Source organism: Aptenodytes patagonicus, chromosome 1, assembly GCF_965638725.1.
Source record: "Aptenodytes patagonicus chromosome 1, bAptPat1.pri.cur, whole genome shotgun sequence".
NCBI lineage: Eukaryota > Metazoa > Chordata > Aves > Sphenisciformes > Spheniscidae > Aptenodytes > Aptenodytes patagonicus.
Window position 1 is genome coordinate 154,914,251 of NC_134949.1, and position 16,601 is coordinate 154,930,851.

Genomic DNA, 16,601 nt, shown 5'->3' on the forward strand with positions numbered 1-16,601 from the left:
TGCAATTATTTAGCTGCTGACTATGCTGCAGGACACCTTTTGTTACCCATGAGAATTTTTTATTTGAGGTAGAGCGTGAAATAGTCATGTGAAGACATGAGTGTATGCAAACTGCCGTTCGTCAGAAAAAGGGAAATTTAGTCATATATTTAGCAGTCATTTCCCCTTTTTTGGGGGAATCTAAATACATATTTTTCTCTCTCTGTGTGTCTCTGTTTCTCTCATCCTCACTCTACGGAAGGAAAGAAAGGTGGGTCTAAAATGTCATTTGGTTCTGACACAAATCTGATTGGGCAATGAGAGACAAATTTCCGCTTGAAATTGAGCTAAAGCCTATATAAGGTCCTCACCAGCATTTTTTAGTCTTGTGTCTTTTCATGAGAAGTTAATAGCTGAAAGACTGCAGAACCACAGGTAAGTGAATCTGATGGAAATTTGGGAATGAAAACATCCACTAAACCCTCAGATTGTGTAGGGCTTATGGAGACTGCTAGATACCAAACCAAAGGGGCTGGAAAGCTCTGAACAAAATAACCAAGTATTTTCATCAGGCAAAGGATCTAACGAGAGAGAAACTCCCCTGTTACAGGGTATTAAATGTGAACCACGGGGCTTGTTAATGCCACAGACAAAGCCACTAGCAGCTCGTCCAGGTGTAGCCCTGAGAGGGGCTACAGCTCCATGCCAATGCCCTGGAAACCCTTGCAGATCTAGCGGTAGGGGGACGACCCGCGGTTATGAAACAGTATTATTGAGCAAGAGGTTGGCTTTGTGGTGTTGTAAAGATGACAATAAGCTGGAAGTAGTTTATTATAGTCAAACTATCAGACGTCAGATAAATAGAGCTACTAGAACAGGGAGAAATTTGGATTAAAACCGCATTATAAATATGAGCATGATTGGATACACAGAAGATGCCTGAAGGTGAGTACCTATGAGTATGACTGCTATATTGGTAGAAATAGGTTTTTGCATTTGGATACAATCAGAAGTAGTTGTCCGGTCATTTAATATTCATCCTATGGGACAATCACAGCGTCAGGCTAATGTTAAATGCATCCAATTTACATTTCTGTATATAAAATGGAAATAGTATGTATCATGTGCATATATGTACTGTATTGCACACAAATACCTTACATAAAGCATAAACTGGTGCCTATATATAGCATGTTTTATGCATTTTTGCCTGTGGTACACTGAGACAACACATAATCAATCAACTGGATAGCAGCAGCTGAAACCTCGTGGCAGACCAGAAAGCATTCCGTGATGTATGCAGAAGCTGCCTTGCCCATGCCAGGCAATACAGATGACAATGAATGACTGGCAGCGGATAGTTTTGTTTTCCCTTAGTGTCACCGTGTCTGATTTTTAGGACAAATTGTTCAGGGTTTTCCTCATCTTTTTTTAGCACAGATGGAAATAGTGTCCATGCTGAAAACTCACTTGTGCACCAACAGCAAGATGTGTGTGCACGCCATGGGAGTCAAAGCTTTTTGTCCCAAGAGACAGATTTGCTGGAGATTTTGAAAGCTTGGCTCTGTTTATAGCAGGAATTTTGCTTGCAGCCTGATCTACGCTAGCTGGCCTACTTTGGTAGCCACAGTGGGGAAGATAAAGTGACACAGGATTTAATGAGGTCCATACAACCTTGGGAGATACCTGAAGTGACCACTTAAGAGAGCTAAAGTCTATTCTACTGCATCATTGCTCCTGTGTTCACCCAAGCTACTGCACTACAGCTAACTCGAAGCAGCTGACCCATGCCTCAGTCACATCTTATTGCAAAATAAGCAGAGCCAGATTTTTCCACCCGTAGCTGTTGCACTGAAAAGCCGTGGGGACAGCAGCATCTTGTGGTATGTTGTTTGCATCTCCTGGAGTGAAAGGAAAGGGACAGAAGTGATGTGTTTGTGCCAAGCCAGATGCTCTTGTTCCACAAGTCAGCCCCCATAAACTAGGGATGAAGAAGCCTTTCTGCTCACTAAGGGTGAACCAAAGCTCACCAGGTCCGGAGTGAGGAAAAGAGCAGTTAACTCTTAAGTTAACATTGAGTACTTTCATTGTATCTTCTGTCTTGTAATAAACTTCCTTGTAGATTTCAAGACGCTTTCCCTCGGTCTTCTGATTTCCTCTGGGAAAAAATGCGTGGGCTTTTCTTTGTCCTGGTGATGTGCACAGCAGGCGCCTCTGCTTTCAGACTCCAGCAAGTCAAAAGCACAGGTAAGGGCATGCTTTTGGTTTTTTTCTGTCTCCCTCTCCCTTCTTTTTAATGTGCCTGGCTAACAGTAATGTAAAAATATCTCTGATTTTTATAGAAAACTGCCCAAATCACACTGTGTTTTTCAAACACTACTATGAACTGCGTGGAGAACCTGTGGTTCTGAAATGCCCTTCCCCCAGATACAAACATTTGGATTTTTCTGCCTTGACCCCTAATATCACATGGTATAAAAATGGTTCAAAACCCACGATATCAGGAAGAGATGAAGATCCAAGAATCTGGGCAAAAGGAGATGCACTCTGGTTTTTGCCAGCAACGCTAGAAGACTCAGGAGTATATATCTGCACCAGAAGGTGGGTATTTAAAAGAAAATCCAGTGCTCTAACAAGATGACTATCTCTAAAATACATTAGCTTGATTCTAAACTCCAGTTATGTTCAGAGTATGTCTGGATAAGACCATTTCCTCACCGACTTTATTAGAGAAAAAAATGTGGAAAGTCAGAACTCTTAAATGCATTTTGTGTCTTCTATAGATATATATACTGAAATCTGGATAAAACGTGACACAGTATTGCCACTCTGGCTACGATCTCAGGAGGAAATAGTGTACAGAGAGTTTGTTCTAGCTTATTTATGAGCCAGTCAGGGCTATGGCAAGCGGGGACATGCTGCAGGCAGGGGATTCTGCACAACGCAACCCTCGTGTTACAGCTCCAGAGAGGCAAATAGCCTCGTTTGCACTTCAGGTTGCCTTACGAAGCATATACCAAGGCACCGTGGCCCTGCAGTGGCTTCCTTCTTCCCTATTCCTTACCCCTGGTCTTTACTTTTCCTCTGCTTCACATTTTACACCAGAATTTGATTGCCTTGGTATTGCTGTAAGATCTTTCATGAGAGCCGATGTGTATTTACTAGACTGGTACCGGACTTGTGATATTGGCAGTGGGTTGAGATGTGAGCCATGGCTTTTTTCAGCCCTACTGGTCATTTTTTTCCAAGTTTTTACAATCTGACAGCCCGTACAGTTTCAAAAGAGGTACCAGGGTCTGGATTTGTGGGGGACTGAGGAAGGCAAAAACGTCCGTCACCATTAGAGCCTGAACTCCAGAAGGTGTCCCAGGTCCTTGTCCCCTGCCAGCTCCTCCATCCAGTCAGCCTCCCAGTACACCCTTGGCAATTCGCACCTTGCTCTGGGGTCTGTAGCAGAAAACATCTCTCTACATCCCTGGAGCTGCCGGTGTAGAGCGCAGTTTCCTTGCTGGCAAGGCACACGTGAGTGACGTGTGTCAGCAGTAGAAGAGATGGACAGGCAGAACTCAAGTTAATAAATCATGCTCAGCATATTGAGTTGGCCTTTCCACATGTCTCAGCAGCGATTGCAGTGGTGGAGCGGAAAAGAAGACTTTGATAGTGAGGCCAGAATAACAAAAGGTTGCAAATATTGTCCTAAAGCACAGAGTAGTTGCCCGAGACCTTCACGGGTGTTTTTTAGTCCCCTTTTTGGACTATTCTGCCTCAGTTCCTCAACCTATAACACTGTGGCAGTGTTATTGACAGCTATAGTAAAATGCTGTGAAACTTGTTTGAAAAAGATATGCAAGAGCCGAGTATTACAGTACAAAAAAATTGTTTTTCCTCTGCAAATCATCCCGCAGGGAAGCCACCAGATTTTTTTCAACACTCTGTAAAATGAGGGTAGAAGCAAATTATCACAGATCTCTGCTTCTGCTGAGCAAGTATTTTGGATTTAGAAGTCCGACCCGTAGGTGACAGCCAGTCACCGTGCCCCAGCAGTAGTGCGAGTCTGTCTGCTCGCAGCCCCCAGCTGCTCTCCAGGAGGTTGCAGCCCGTCCCCCCGGCTTTGCTGGTCCCCGCAGGGCTCAGGCACTGCCCTGGGTGAAGGCACCTCCGAGGCAGGCTTTCAGAGATGTGTCCGGAAAGGACACAGTTTAAGCACCTATCTCCCCCAGTTTGGTCCTCCTTGAGACTGGAAGCGATTGTCACTTGGGGCCAGAAAGAAAAGTTAAATATTTGTAAATATTTGTAAAACTTTCAAGGCAGGAACGCCCTCTTTTCTACGCAAAATAATATGCACTCACAGAAATGCCTACTGGTTGTGCAATAGTAACTGCAGGTGTATTTTAATACATGATTTAAGCTTTTTATTTCACCTTTAGGTCCGAATCATTAGGGTTTTCACAGTCAAGACCTCTTTCAAGGAAATGGTGGAGGGTCCATGACACACCCGCTACTGTTTAGGCAGACACGTTCCCCCTCCTTGCAGAATTAAAACCATGCCTTAGCCTAAGGGTGCACAGCAAACCTGCTGTACAAAAAAGAAACGACTGAAGCTCCGAGGCAGACATGTGTCAGCAACATGTTTAGATTGTGCCAAAAAAACAGTACCAGTGATTTTCCAGGATCCCTCCTGGTATGATCTCAGTCTTGGCCTCTCAGAAATGGCTAAGGAGGGAAACGGAGCCAGGAGGAAACCAAGGATGTCACTTGAGTTCCTCTCGTCGCTGGTGGGTACTCACCTCTCTCCACTCCGTCTGCAGGAACTCCTCCTACTGCGCCGAGGTCTCCATCCACCTCACAGTCGTGGAGAAAACAGCTGCTCAGAAGATTGCCTATCTCCAGGTCCTCTTCACTTTCACCTCTGGAAAGATCGTTTGCCCTGACCTGTGGGATTTTACACCAAATAGGACAAGCTTGGAGCTCACGTGGTACAAGGTAAGAACTTTCACCTCTTCTTTGTGCAAAGCCTAATCCCAACCTGTTTGTAAAGGCACGTACACCTCCACTTCCTGTTTCTCCTGAACATGATGTTGTTAAAGCCATGAGCACAGCATAATATACTGGGAATTTTGGGGCAGATGTATATATTTTGAGAAAGGTTGTCTGGGGTGGACTCAGCACACGGTGAAGCACTCCACATGTTATGTGCTGGATGAAATAAAAATAAAAATTTCTTTACTGAAAGAGCGGTTAAACATTGGAACCGGCTGCCCAGGGAAGTGGTGGAGTCCCCATCCCTGGAAGTGTTTAAAAGACGTGTAGATGCGGCGCTTAGGGACATGGTTTAGTGGGCATGGTGGTGTTGGGTCGACGGTTGGACTCGATGATCTTAGAGGTCTTTTCCAACCTTCATGATTCTATGATTCTATGATCCTATGCTCTCACAGGCAGTGTAACTATTTTTAAGGCTAGATTACCTACCCTGACTTCCAGGGTTTGCCACTTCAGACTAGGCCCTTCTCTTTGGCACTATGCTTCTTTTTATGGCCCCTCTAGTGAATCCCATGAAGTAGGACCTCCCAGGGATGCTTCCCTCCTGTGAGCTGTTCAGATGGAGTAGCTTTCATTAATCAACCGGAATACAGCATTTGGAAATACTAGATTCATGACACAATGCTTATAGTGTTCTCTTGCCTAACTTGCCAGTCCATGGCTTTTCAAGTAGGCAAACCTGGTTTTGCCCGTAAGGTCAAATATCCTTCACCTGATCATCCTCAGCTGTACAGTCTCGCACTGGACAGCACGGGAGTCTTCTTATATTTTCATAATACCTTGGTTTAGCTTTTATTTACACTCCCACTATGATCGCATGCTCTGCCTCGTGCAGCTATCATTCTTACCGTAGGATGCAATACCTAGGCTGGCTTCATACAGCAGTGCCTATGTCGTGATTGGTACCATACCAGCAAAATGCCTCTGCTCAGGATTCCCTTCAGAAGCAGGCTATAACCCGCTTTTATGTATCTAAGTAAAAGGCTGCCCCCCTCAATATGGGCCGTGCTACAACTGTCAGAAAGAGCTAGCCTGCCTTCATGGAGAAGGAGCATCATTGCTCCTAGCAGGACTCCAACCCATGTATGAACAGAGCCTTAGTGATACAGGAATTTATCACAGTTTATGAGATCATAGAATCATTAAGGTTGGAAAAGACCTCTAAGATCATCGCGTCCAAGCGTCAACCCAACACCACCATGCCCACTAAACCACGTCCCTAAGTGCCTCATCTACACGTCTTTTAAATACGTCCAAGGATGGTGACTCAACCCCTTCCCTGGGCAGCCTGTTCCAATGCAGGGAACAGAGAGGTCATGTAGGGTAACTAGTAGGTTTGTGAAACCTGCACGGTTACTAAAATGTATTTATCTTAGAAGAATGGCTTAGAATATTACTCTTATGAGGTCATGTATGGAAAATAATAGTGTTGTGAAAACCTTGATGGTTACTAAAATGGTTTTGTCTTAAAAGAATGTGTTAGATGACTACTCTTAAGAGAACTCAGTAAAGAGCCTGTTACATCTTTTCCATCCTAAAATGTGCATTTTATTGAAAAGCTACACATGCATTATAGATAGATTAAAATAGCGATTCTGCACACTTCATATAGTGCCTCAGAGCATTTTAGAGAGAGATACATGTTTGAAGAACTTGCCCTTTGGTGGGAAAGTGGAACTGCTCAGATTTCCCAGTGATAAGTGAACTTTTAACGACAGAGAGACAAGGATTAGTAATTTCGTCTGGCAGTTACACAGAGTGCAACCACACCTATCATCTGAGCCGTAACACCAGTTGCTGTCCTTTCTCCAGGATGCTCTGCCTTTGGAAGACGACAACGAAAAATTTGTGATTCTGAAAGGTTCGACTTCTCTGATCATGACTTCTGTGCTACCGACAGACGCTGGCTATTACACCTGCAAGATGGCATTTCCATACGAAGGTGTAATGTATGAAATCACCAGAACAATTCAACTGCAGATTGTCGGTAAATATCGACACCTTAAAACGTTGCAGCACTTAAGAAAAATCTCTTATTTGTTAATGAAACTCAGAAGAGGAACTCATACTTGGCCTCTCAGCACTGCCAAGGAAAGGGGGACGCCACGGGTGCGTGCTTTGGCACTGATGAGTTTCCCGCAGCACCCCGGCAGGGCCGGGGTCACCCCCTTGCCCGACTTGCAGCGGAGCTGTGGGAGGCAGAACTCGATGTTGCAAGCGCCTGCGGTTGTTAAACCGAGTAATTTATGTCTTGGGGGGGGGGGGGGGTGTCACTGCGAATGACTTCAGAGGGTTTAGGAAACAAAGCATTTAATACTCGCTCAGGATGGGGGAAAGCCGCTCTTTCGCAAACGGCTGAAACCGTCTCTCCCCGCCGGCAGGGGGCGCCTGCAGGGGCGGGGCGCTGCTGCGCCGAGCGGCCAGCAGGGGGCGGGCGTGCCCGGGCGCCGCCCGCCCCGCCCCGCCCCGCGCCCGCCGCCCCGCCCCTGGCCCCGCCCTCGGCCCCGCCCCGCGGGCTCAGCCCGCCTCGCCGCGCTCCGCCAGCCGCCCCGCCCAGGGCAGCCGGCCGGCCCGCGGCGGCGGCCAGTGCGGAGGGGCGGCCCTGGAAGGAAGGCGGCCTGAGGGCGCTGCCCCCTCCGGCTGGGCACCGGTGCCCGCTGTGGAAGTGACTTCTGAAAGACGAACGCCTCGCGGGTGTGGGAGGGCTGAAGGTGTACTTTTCGGCCACGCGCGCGTCCGTTCTCTGCTTACGCTTGTGGCTTTTCTGTTTTTGCAAGTATGAAATGGGTGTGCAAGGATCTCGGCACTCAGTGCTCATAGAAAGGACCGTGCTTAGTGCCTAATGTTACTGTTGCTTCCGAAAGACACTCACTTATCTGCCATCAGTTCCTCATGGCGCAGCTTTCAGGCTCAGGATGTGAGCTTGATCCTGTCTATCTCCACAAACACCGGTCTCTGGGCCTGAAATTGGAATGTCTCTCTTTGCCAGTGGGCTTAATAATCAAATGCTTTCCTGGGAGATGAAAGATGTGGAGCAAAGTGGCACATTCCCATCTATAGTTCTGGGGCAATGCCCAAATTTTCTGTTGTGGTAGCACTGACTCTCTGCCCTCTTTCTCTCTCCAGAGCAAGAAAAGAGAATTACCCCAATAATTGTGTATCCAACACAAAAGACGACATCAGCTGCTCTCGGTATGGCCCAACATTATTTCCGGAAACATCTAATCAGGCAAAAATTAGAGCAGGTCCTCTTCTGGTGCAATTTGTTGGCATAAATTGTTGTAGCTCTTTTGATCTCGATTATGTTAGCTGAGGGTTGGTGCTGGAAGTAGTTTTTGCATCTTACTGTCTACAACTAGATGCTGTCTTCCATGTAGGAGGAGCTGTAGAAATGCTGTAGATTTTAGCCACTAACAAAGCGAGAAAAGCACGTTTGCACCCTTAGATCAGCTTCTCAGAGTCCCCCTCCACTAAGAACTATTCATTTTCAATCTTCCCTCAAATTGGTCTAGGTTATCCAGTGGCTTTGAATGAGCCGGCTAGCTCTTTTGGGAGGAGACATTTTTTCATTGCTTTTTACTGTTTGAACTAGACAATTGTTAGTTAGAAAGTACCTTGATAGGATCTCAATTTTTCTTTGAAGATTATATTGTGACAACAAATTTCTGCTGCATTTCCTCTTCTCAGAAAATGCCAGGTATACACTAAGCTTTTTTAACTTGGGTACTATACACACAGCTGTGTCCTATGATGTCTTAGTTTTCCCTTGCCACTTTTCTTTCCATCAGCGTAGGACTACCAAGTCATTTTTTTGCCTATCTAGCTCCATGGAGTGTTTTATATCCCGTTTATCACCATCTGCACAGATAGAATAATAAAATCATGTGCATTTTTGAGCCCTGTGTTTTCCATATCATATAGATACGCACCAGTCTGAAGGCTCTTTATCCTTAGCTCTGAGTTACAATAATTACAGCAAAATTTCTGAATTTTTGCACGATCACTTTATCTCTGGAGCTCCCACCTTGAGCTGAATGCCCTTGCCCACAGCACCTCTGAGTGAAGCTACACTGTTGGTTAATGCAGTTGCTCTGGAGTGGTAAATCACAGCGTGCCCTTTGGGCTGCAGTACATGAGAAGGAGCGAGGCCACAAGAACACAGCTTTGCTTCCTGAGGAGTGTGTCTAGTACAAGAGTTGCTAACTGTTGCAATGGGAAAATAATTTGGTCAGCAGCAGAAAGGACTGCCAAACTGAAGGGTCTTGCTGCCAAGGAGTAGGGGATCAAAAGCAATCTGGGGCTTAGCTTCAGTTTTGAAGGTAGTGGTGCTTGACGTGTGTGGGAACTTGATCTCCCACTGGAGATGTTGGTTTTCACCAAGAGAAAGAGTAGTTCTTCATATGTATCCAAATGGTTTTTTAATCTTTCTTTTACCAACAGGCTCCAAGATGACTCTCCCATGCAAAGTGTTAGTTGGACCAAGCAGCCACGTCCATACCGATGTGGAATGGCTAGCAAATGACACCACCGTGGACGTGGTTTACAAGCAAAGCAGAGTTACAGAGGGAGAACGACAGTAAGTCTGGCTGAAAGTATTTCCTTGTGGTTGTTGTTTTAACCTGCAGTGTTACAGAGGCTCTCAGTGCAGCTGAATGCCAGGTAATGAAATGGGATATGGACAGATCTGAAGTGAAGGTGAGAGCTGAGAAAAAAACCCAGGCACGCAAGCAAAAAAAAACCCAAACCCAACCCAGGCAGGGTGAAATCAATTCTTTATCTAGGCTTAAACTTGAAGCACGTTTTCATGGGCAGCTGAGCTGATGTAAGAGCTGACTGCAGTGGAAAGCAATGGGACTTGATCCTTCCCAGAGCTTCTCTTATCTCTCTCCTTGCCCCGTTGCCACGGCAACATCCTCTCCCTGTCATTCATGAAGTTCTCTGAACACACTAAGACAACAGAAAACTATCCAGTGGTTTTTATTTTTATTTTTTTAAATATAATTGTTTTTCCCCTTAGGCTTGTTCTTTTCCATATTAGTGAGTTAAACTGACTCACAGAGACGCCCAGTGAGTGCTAGAGCTGGCGCCAGGGAAGCACTGGGGGGGATGCTGGTGGGAGGGAGAAGCAGGATGTCCCACATTCTCTTGCTCTGATCCATTGTCTCTCCCAATCTTGTGGAGCCTTTTCTCAGCTGCCTCATAGCTGCATGCCTCAAGGCTTTTACTGCTAGGAAAGGAGGGAAAAGATCACAGAATCATAGAACCATAGAATGGTTTGGGTTGGAAGGGACCTTAAAGATCATCTAGTTCCAACCCCGCTGTCATGGGTCCGGACACCTTCCACTAGACCAGGTTGCTCAGAGCCCCATCCAACCTGGCCTTGAATACTTCCAGGGATGGGGCATCCACAACTTCCCTGGGCAACCTATTCCAGTGCCTCACCACCCTCATAGTGAAGAATTTCTTCCTTATATCTAATCTAAATCTACCCTCTTTCAGTATAAAGCCATTACCCCTTGTCCTATCACTACATGCCCTCGTAAAAAGTCCCTCTCCAGCTTTCTTGTAGGCCCCCTTCAGGTAGTGGAAGGCTGTAATAAGGTCTCCCCGGAGTCTTCTCCAGGCTGAACAAGCCCCACTCTCTCAGCCTGTCTTCATAGGAGAGGTGTTCCATCCCTCTGATCATTTTCATGGTCCTCCTCTGGACCCGCTCCAACAGGTCCATGTCCTTCTTATGTTGGGGACCCCAGAGCTGAACGCAGTACTCTAGGTGGGGTCTCACGAGAGTGGAGTAGAGGGGCAGAATCACATCCCTCGACCTGCTGGCCATGCTGCTTTTGATGCAGCCCAGGATACGGTTGGCCTTCTGGGCTGCAAGCGCGCATTGACAGGTCATGTTGAGCTTCTCATCAACCAACATCCCCAAGTCCTTTTCCTCAGGGCTGCTCTCAATCCATTGTCCGCCCAGCCTGTATTTGTGCTTGGGATTGCCCTGACCCATGTGCAGGACCTTGCACTTGGCCTTGTTGAACTTCATGAGGTTCGCACGGGCCCACTTCTCAAGCCTGTCCAGGTCCCTCTGGATGGCATCCCTTCCCTCCAGCGTGTCGACTGCACCACACAACTTGGTGTCGTTGGCAAACTTGCTGAGGGTGCACTCAATCCCACTGTCCATGTCACCGACAAAGATGTTAGACAGCGCCGTTCCCCTCCTGAGGAACGCCACTCGTCACTGATCTCCACTTGGATATCGAGCCGTTGGCTGCAACTCTTCAAGTGCAACCATCCAGCCAATTCCTTATCCACACAGTGGTCCATCCCGTCTCTCCAATTTAGAGACAAGGATGTCATGCGGGAGAGTGTCAAATGCTTTGCACAAATCCAGGTAGATGATGTCAGCTACTCTTCCCTTATCCACCAACGCTGTAACCCTGCTTTCTGTACCTGTGACATGTCACCTGAGCAGTGCTAACTCTCTACGTTCAGGCATGCTTCTAGTGCTTCGCAAATGTGAGGTAAACCTACCAACTGAAATCTCTTCATTGAGGTCCAAGTCAGCATGTTTTATCTCTCATTTGATGAAGCTGAGAGTGCCCACAAAGATCATCACCCTCACCTGGGTCATGGTGGCTCTGCCTGTACTGGTGGACAGAGCCAGGAAGGTTCCTGGGCTCTGGGATGCCATTGCATCTGCTGTGAATGGTTAAACTGGTCACTCACCAGCTAGGACCTTCCCAAAGAGCTCCTGGCTATCAATTAGGATTTAGCATGGGGCAGGGATCATTCCCAACAGAGTTTGGCGATGTGGCATCCCTATTTTGAGGGACAGGAGTGTTTAATAGTTATGGATGTAAGCTGGTTTTGACCATTTGTGGCCATCAGTGCCAGATAACAACCTGACCATGTTTAGTTTCTTGCACAGCTGCAGCCAGAGGTAACACGGTAACTCAGCTGTATGCCTAAGCCCTTATGTGTTTTCACATTCCCCACAGCATGATTGAGACCATTAATTTATAATGTTGTTTACATGGATAAGTGACGGTGCGTTAAACCTGTGGTCAGGAGCCATAAAATGTACTGTGGCTATAGTCTCTGCAGGCTTTAGAATAGAGCAGCACATGTACTTTCTTACTTGGACTTCAAAAATTATTTTTATTATTACTATCACTATCATTATTACTGTTATCTATTGTTATACAATTGCACAAGGACAGGGACCCTGCCAGCTAGGGCTCATACGGAGCCCACGGTGTGTGCGACACCCCGGTTCTGCTGGAAGCCCTCAGAATGGCAGCAAGGCAAAACAGGTCAAATGCCACCGGGAAAACAAATTCCCCGCAGAAATCTCTGGCAAAGCAGCCACTGCCGTGTTGCTGCCTTCCTGCGGTACAGTCCCGGGAGGAGTGCACAGGGAACTCCATTGCCGCAGCGCATGGCAGACTCAAGATCAGATCATTAAAGAGCAGCTGGACATCTGCTCCAGCAATGACTAAAAGATACCAAGAGACAATGTTTGACTGCAGCTAGAAAACGACTTTTAAATAGTTGGACTGATGAAACGATCAGGTTGAAGAAAGCCGGAAACTTCCTAGACAGTTTCTTGTATTGAGCTCTTGGCTTTGTGCGCATGATAGACAGGAGTGGTCGTTCAGTTTGCTGAGTGAGCATTTGCAGGGTTACGTTCTCCGTATGTCCTCTTCCAGCTGATATTAAGACTTAATCTCAGAAATGAATAGGTGGTCAGAGAGAAGGAATTTTTTCCTTCCACAATGCTGTGTAGAAAGCTCAAAGATATACAGAATTCTGCTTGCCTTTCTTCCCTCCTTTTTCTTTGTATTTGCAAGACAAATCCAGACCTTTTTTCCCTGGAAGATTCAACAAGTGCAGGATGGGTACTGACTTGTGAGACTCAAATAGTTGGCAGAACTGGGCTGAGAGATACAGGTGTCCTCTAATGCTGAGGGGCTAGTTCAGAAATGAGCAAATATCCAATGCATTTTCTTGCAATGTGCTGTTAGAATGAACATATCAAATAGAGTAAAGCCACCTTATAAAAGGATTTAACATTAAATTTTTCTTTTTCTTCCAGAGAAATTGTAGAAAATGGTGAAAACTTCATTGAAGTGCCACTGATTTTTGATTCTGTCAAAGAAGTGGATTTTTACACAGACTTTACATGTCTGGCCCAGAACAGATATGGCTACCAAGTACTGCCAACAAGGGTCAAGCAGGAAGGTAACTAGTTTGATGGCTTACTTGGGATAATTTTTATCATTATTCCAATGCTAAATTATCATCCAAGCCTTTTATACTGTCAGAGCTAGTACTAGGATGGATTATTGCCTGGGGAAAAACTGGTTGCCTCTTTCACCTGTAGACTTTGGCATAGCCTGTTCACAGAATACACTTTCTGTGGGTCATTCAATGACATTTTCTGCCAGGATAAGGATCTGTGCTGATGTATCTGTTCATTGGATAGGGCTCCAATTTAGATACACTTTGTGAAATGATGGCTCCAGTGAGACTACTGGCAAACTCCCATCGGGTGCAGCAGGGCCAGATCTCTTCCAGTTCCTCAACAAGTAGTGAAAAAACAAAAAAAGACAATAGCAGAATAAAGATCAGAGTGTTCCTTCTCCTCATGCACAGACTGCCGCCAAAATAACAAGAAGTGTAAATTATGATGGGTGTTGTTATTTTGGCTCCTACTGATGGGAAGAGAAGCCCTAAGCACAGTGCAATTAATGTTGCAGTGTGATAGACCGTTGGCCAAGAACCAGCTGTAAAAACAATGTGAAGTAATGCTAATTGTTTCTTTGCATGATGTTGATGAATCACCAAAGCTTGCTTACACTGTCTTAGAAAGGCATGAACATTTACAGGCTTCATTATAACTCATGACTCACTCCAGCATCCTATGATGAGAGATTTGTACTCATTTGCAAGATGATGTGCTGCCCCTGTCTTCCATGAGCTACACACGTATTACTACAGAGGAGGCAATCCATGAACCAATATAGGCTGGAGTAATCCAAAATGGTCTGGACGGACACTGGTCTTGGAAGTTAGCTGTATTTTGGGAAACAGCTCAGAGTCTTGGCTTGATCATTAGTAATTTATAGGCTGCTCTGGACTAGAAAATTATTCACAGAGCTTGAGGGTGGACTAGCTGTTACGTACTCCCTCTCCACACGGTGCTTTTATTTCCTGCTTGGAGTGTCTCTGCTTACACCAAATTAAGATAGAAAGCACATAGACACTCTGAGCAGGGGTTGGGAAGAGTCATGTGTGTGCAAAAGGATTGAACTTTAAATTCTCACCCTCTGTTGTTTTCCAGTTCTTCCTCCCATCTTCATAAATGGATTTTCCAGCGCGCTCAATCAATAGGCCTCTTCCTTTCACAGGTGATCAACCCTGCTGGAAGGTTAACTTGCAGACATCCTTTTTATTGTGATTTCTCCTCTTCCTCGTTGAACTTAGAAAACTATGTTCCTGGGAGGTTTTTTTGAAAATATTTCATTTCTTTACTTTTCCAGCTGTCGGCTTGTCCTGGTACATTGCAATGATTCCCGTCGCATTGGCCTGTGTGATCGTGGGGGGGATATGCATACACAAGTGCTGGAAGCAGAGAGCCGATAAAGGATACATGATAGCAGAGGTTTAAAATCTGCTTTATTCTCCAGCTGTCAACAGAACAAAAAATCATCCTGGCTATCTTTCACGTGAGACACAGAGAGACATTTCAGACCAGACATACTGCTTTTCCAGCAGATGGATATATATCAGCTATTTTCCTCTTCTCCAAGTCTTCTATGATCTGATGAAGTTATAAACATAAGTTTGTATTTTTATGCTGCCTAGATGCAGGAAACCTGCTTCTATTATTTTGCAGCTAGGGTGCAAACTGTAGAATTTTGGAAGACAGAATACCAGGAACGTGCCCTGGATACGGGAAGGGTAGGGAAAGGGAGGTGCTCTCACCCTTTGTAATTCCAATAGTCTTATTGTTTAAAAAAAAAAGGAAAAGAAAAACCCTAAAATCTAAAAACAGAAGCTAAGACAGCTTGCTACAGAAGAACTGTTCCACACCAGAGTGAAAAAGCAGTTTTCTTATGCATCCAAACTCATTTTATTTTACTTCAGTCTAAAAAGAGCCAGTTTTTTTCCCTTTTCCAGAGCCAAATACAGTTGTCATGGCAACTGTGTATCTATGAACTTTTCCACAGAAAATCTAAATTTTTTCACCATTTGGATTACTCTTTGCTTAAATGGACTGTCTCAGAATATCCCTTCCCCAGACATAACTACACCAGCATAACAGATAATTGTACACTGTTCTGTTTTATCTACCAATATCTCATAGCTAGAGATTCATAGGCAGCTGTAACATTTTGTTATCTTTGCCAAGAAAAGAATTTGGAGGGATGTTTTAGTGTTTTGAGAGTCATTTGACTAATACAAAGTTTTATTCCTGGAAGCGGTCGAACAGATTACCAGTAATAATGTACAGTCTTGCCCTTCTGTGCCTCTAACTCTTTCATGACTGGCCTGATTCTCCTCGCTGATATGAGTATAAAAGTCTGGCATAGATTCCCATAAACAATGAGTCTGCATGAGTCTAAAGCTGGTGCAGCTTCAGGAACCTCCTGTCCTCTAGATGGAAGTATGCAAATCAATTACTCATGATGTAAACCACTGCCTGTTAGGTTAATCTAACTGGATTCCAGTCTCGACATAAATCAGAAGGGAGCAATAAATAATCAGTGACCATGTTGTACTTTGAGGATCAGAATGAGTAGAATGACTTGGTTACTTCCTCTTCCAAGAGATAACACTTACGATAGCCGAGAAATAGTTGCATCATATATAATGTCTATTATCTTCATCTGTATGGGAGGAGAAGAGATCTAGCCTTAAGGTCCAGGTTGTTACAGACCCATAACTGACACCTCTCACAGACACCAAGGAAAAAGCTTTTTGTTCAGCTAAATCAGCCCAGAGGTTTTTCAAACTCTGTAGGAGAAAAAAATGGTCAGGAAAAATGTTGGCTCCAAAGAAACAAATTGTAAAGTAAGAATGTTAGAGCTGCATGTGGTCCCACAAACTAGAGAAATGAACAACTCGCACCCATCTGGGAGAGGCCATAATCTAATTCTTTTCCACCACCGCTTACAGCTGGTTCTGAGTTTAGCCCAGTAAATATTTGGAAGGATTTTAAAAACTAGGATGTAGCTTGAATTAAGAAACCCTTCAATCTATTAGCAAGAACCTTCACATTTTATGAGATTTAAGCCAAAGTCTCCCTTTAAATATTCTGAATGTTTGCTGTGAAGATACAGGCACAGAGATTAGATTTCCGACATAGCCTGAGTCAATGGGAACCAAAGAAGACCACAGGAGTTACTGTTTCCAAGTGCAGGATGTTAAAGATGATGATAAAGAATACATATATTTTATGGACAGATGGGTAAAAGGTGGCTGCAAGTGTGGAAAACAGTCAATCCACTTGGATATCTGTTCTTTGAAGGAAGAAAACTATAGACAAACTGACTATCGCTGGAAGGAACATGAATAACGTTTCA

The 16,601-nt window shown here is 45.0% G+C and overlaps 1 protein-coding gene across 1 annotated transcript; it reads left to right on the plus strand.

Moving 5' to 3' along the window:
• Positions 1-371: 371 nt before the first annotated feature.
• LOC143171035 (interleukin-1 receptor type 2-like) lies at positions 372-14,819 on the plus strand. Its single transcript, XM_076359784.1, has 9 exons — positions 372-414; positions 2,102-2,226; positions 2,322-2,580; positions 4,788-4,962; positions 6,832-7,006; positions 8,146-8,211; positions 9,460-9,595; positions 13,109-13,254; positions 14,556-14,819. Exons 2-9 carry the CDS (start codon positions 2,148-2,150, stop codon positions 14,681-14,683), a joined length of 1,164 nt encoding a protein of 387 aa, XP_076215899.1. The 5' UTR covers positions 372-414; positions 2,102-2,147; the 3' UTR covers positions 14,684-14,819.
• Positions 14,820-16,601: the final 1,782 nt, after the last annotated feature.

What these genes read in the sequence shown, in the direction of transcription:
- LOC143171035 (XM_076359784.1), top strand. Translation starts at nt 2,148, where the DNA reads ATGCGTGGGCTTTTCTTTGTCCTGGTGATGTGCACAGCAGGCGCCTCT. An exon ending in AATTCAACTGCAGATTGTCG is followed by an intron (nt 7,007 to 8,145) that starts GTAAATATCGAC and finishes TTCTCTCTCCAG; the next exon opens with AGCAAGAAAAGAGAATTACC. An exon ending in AACAAGGGTCAAGCAGGAAG is followed by an intron (nt 13,255 to 14,555) that starts GTAACTAGTTTG and finishes TTACTTTTCCAG; the next exon opens with CTGTCGGCTTGTCCTGGTAC.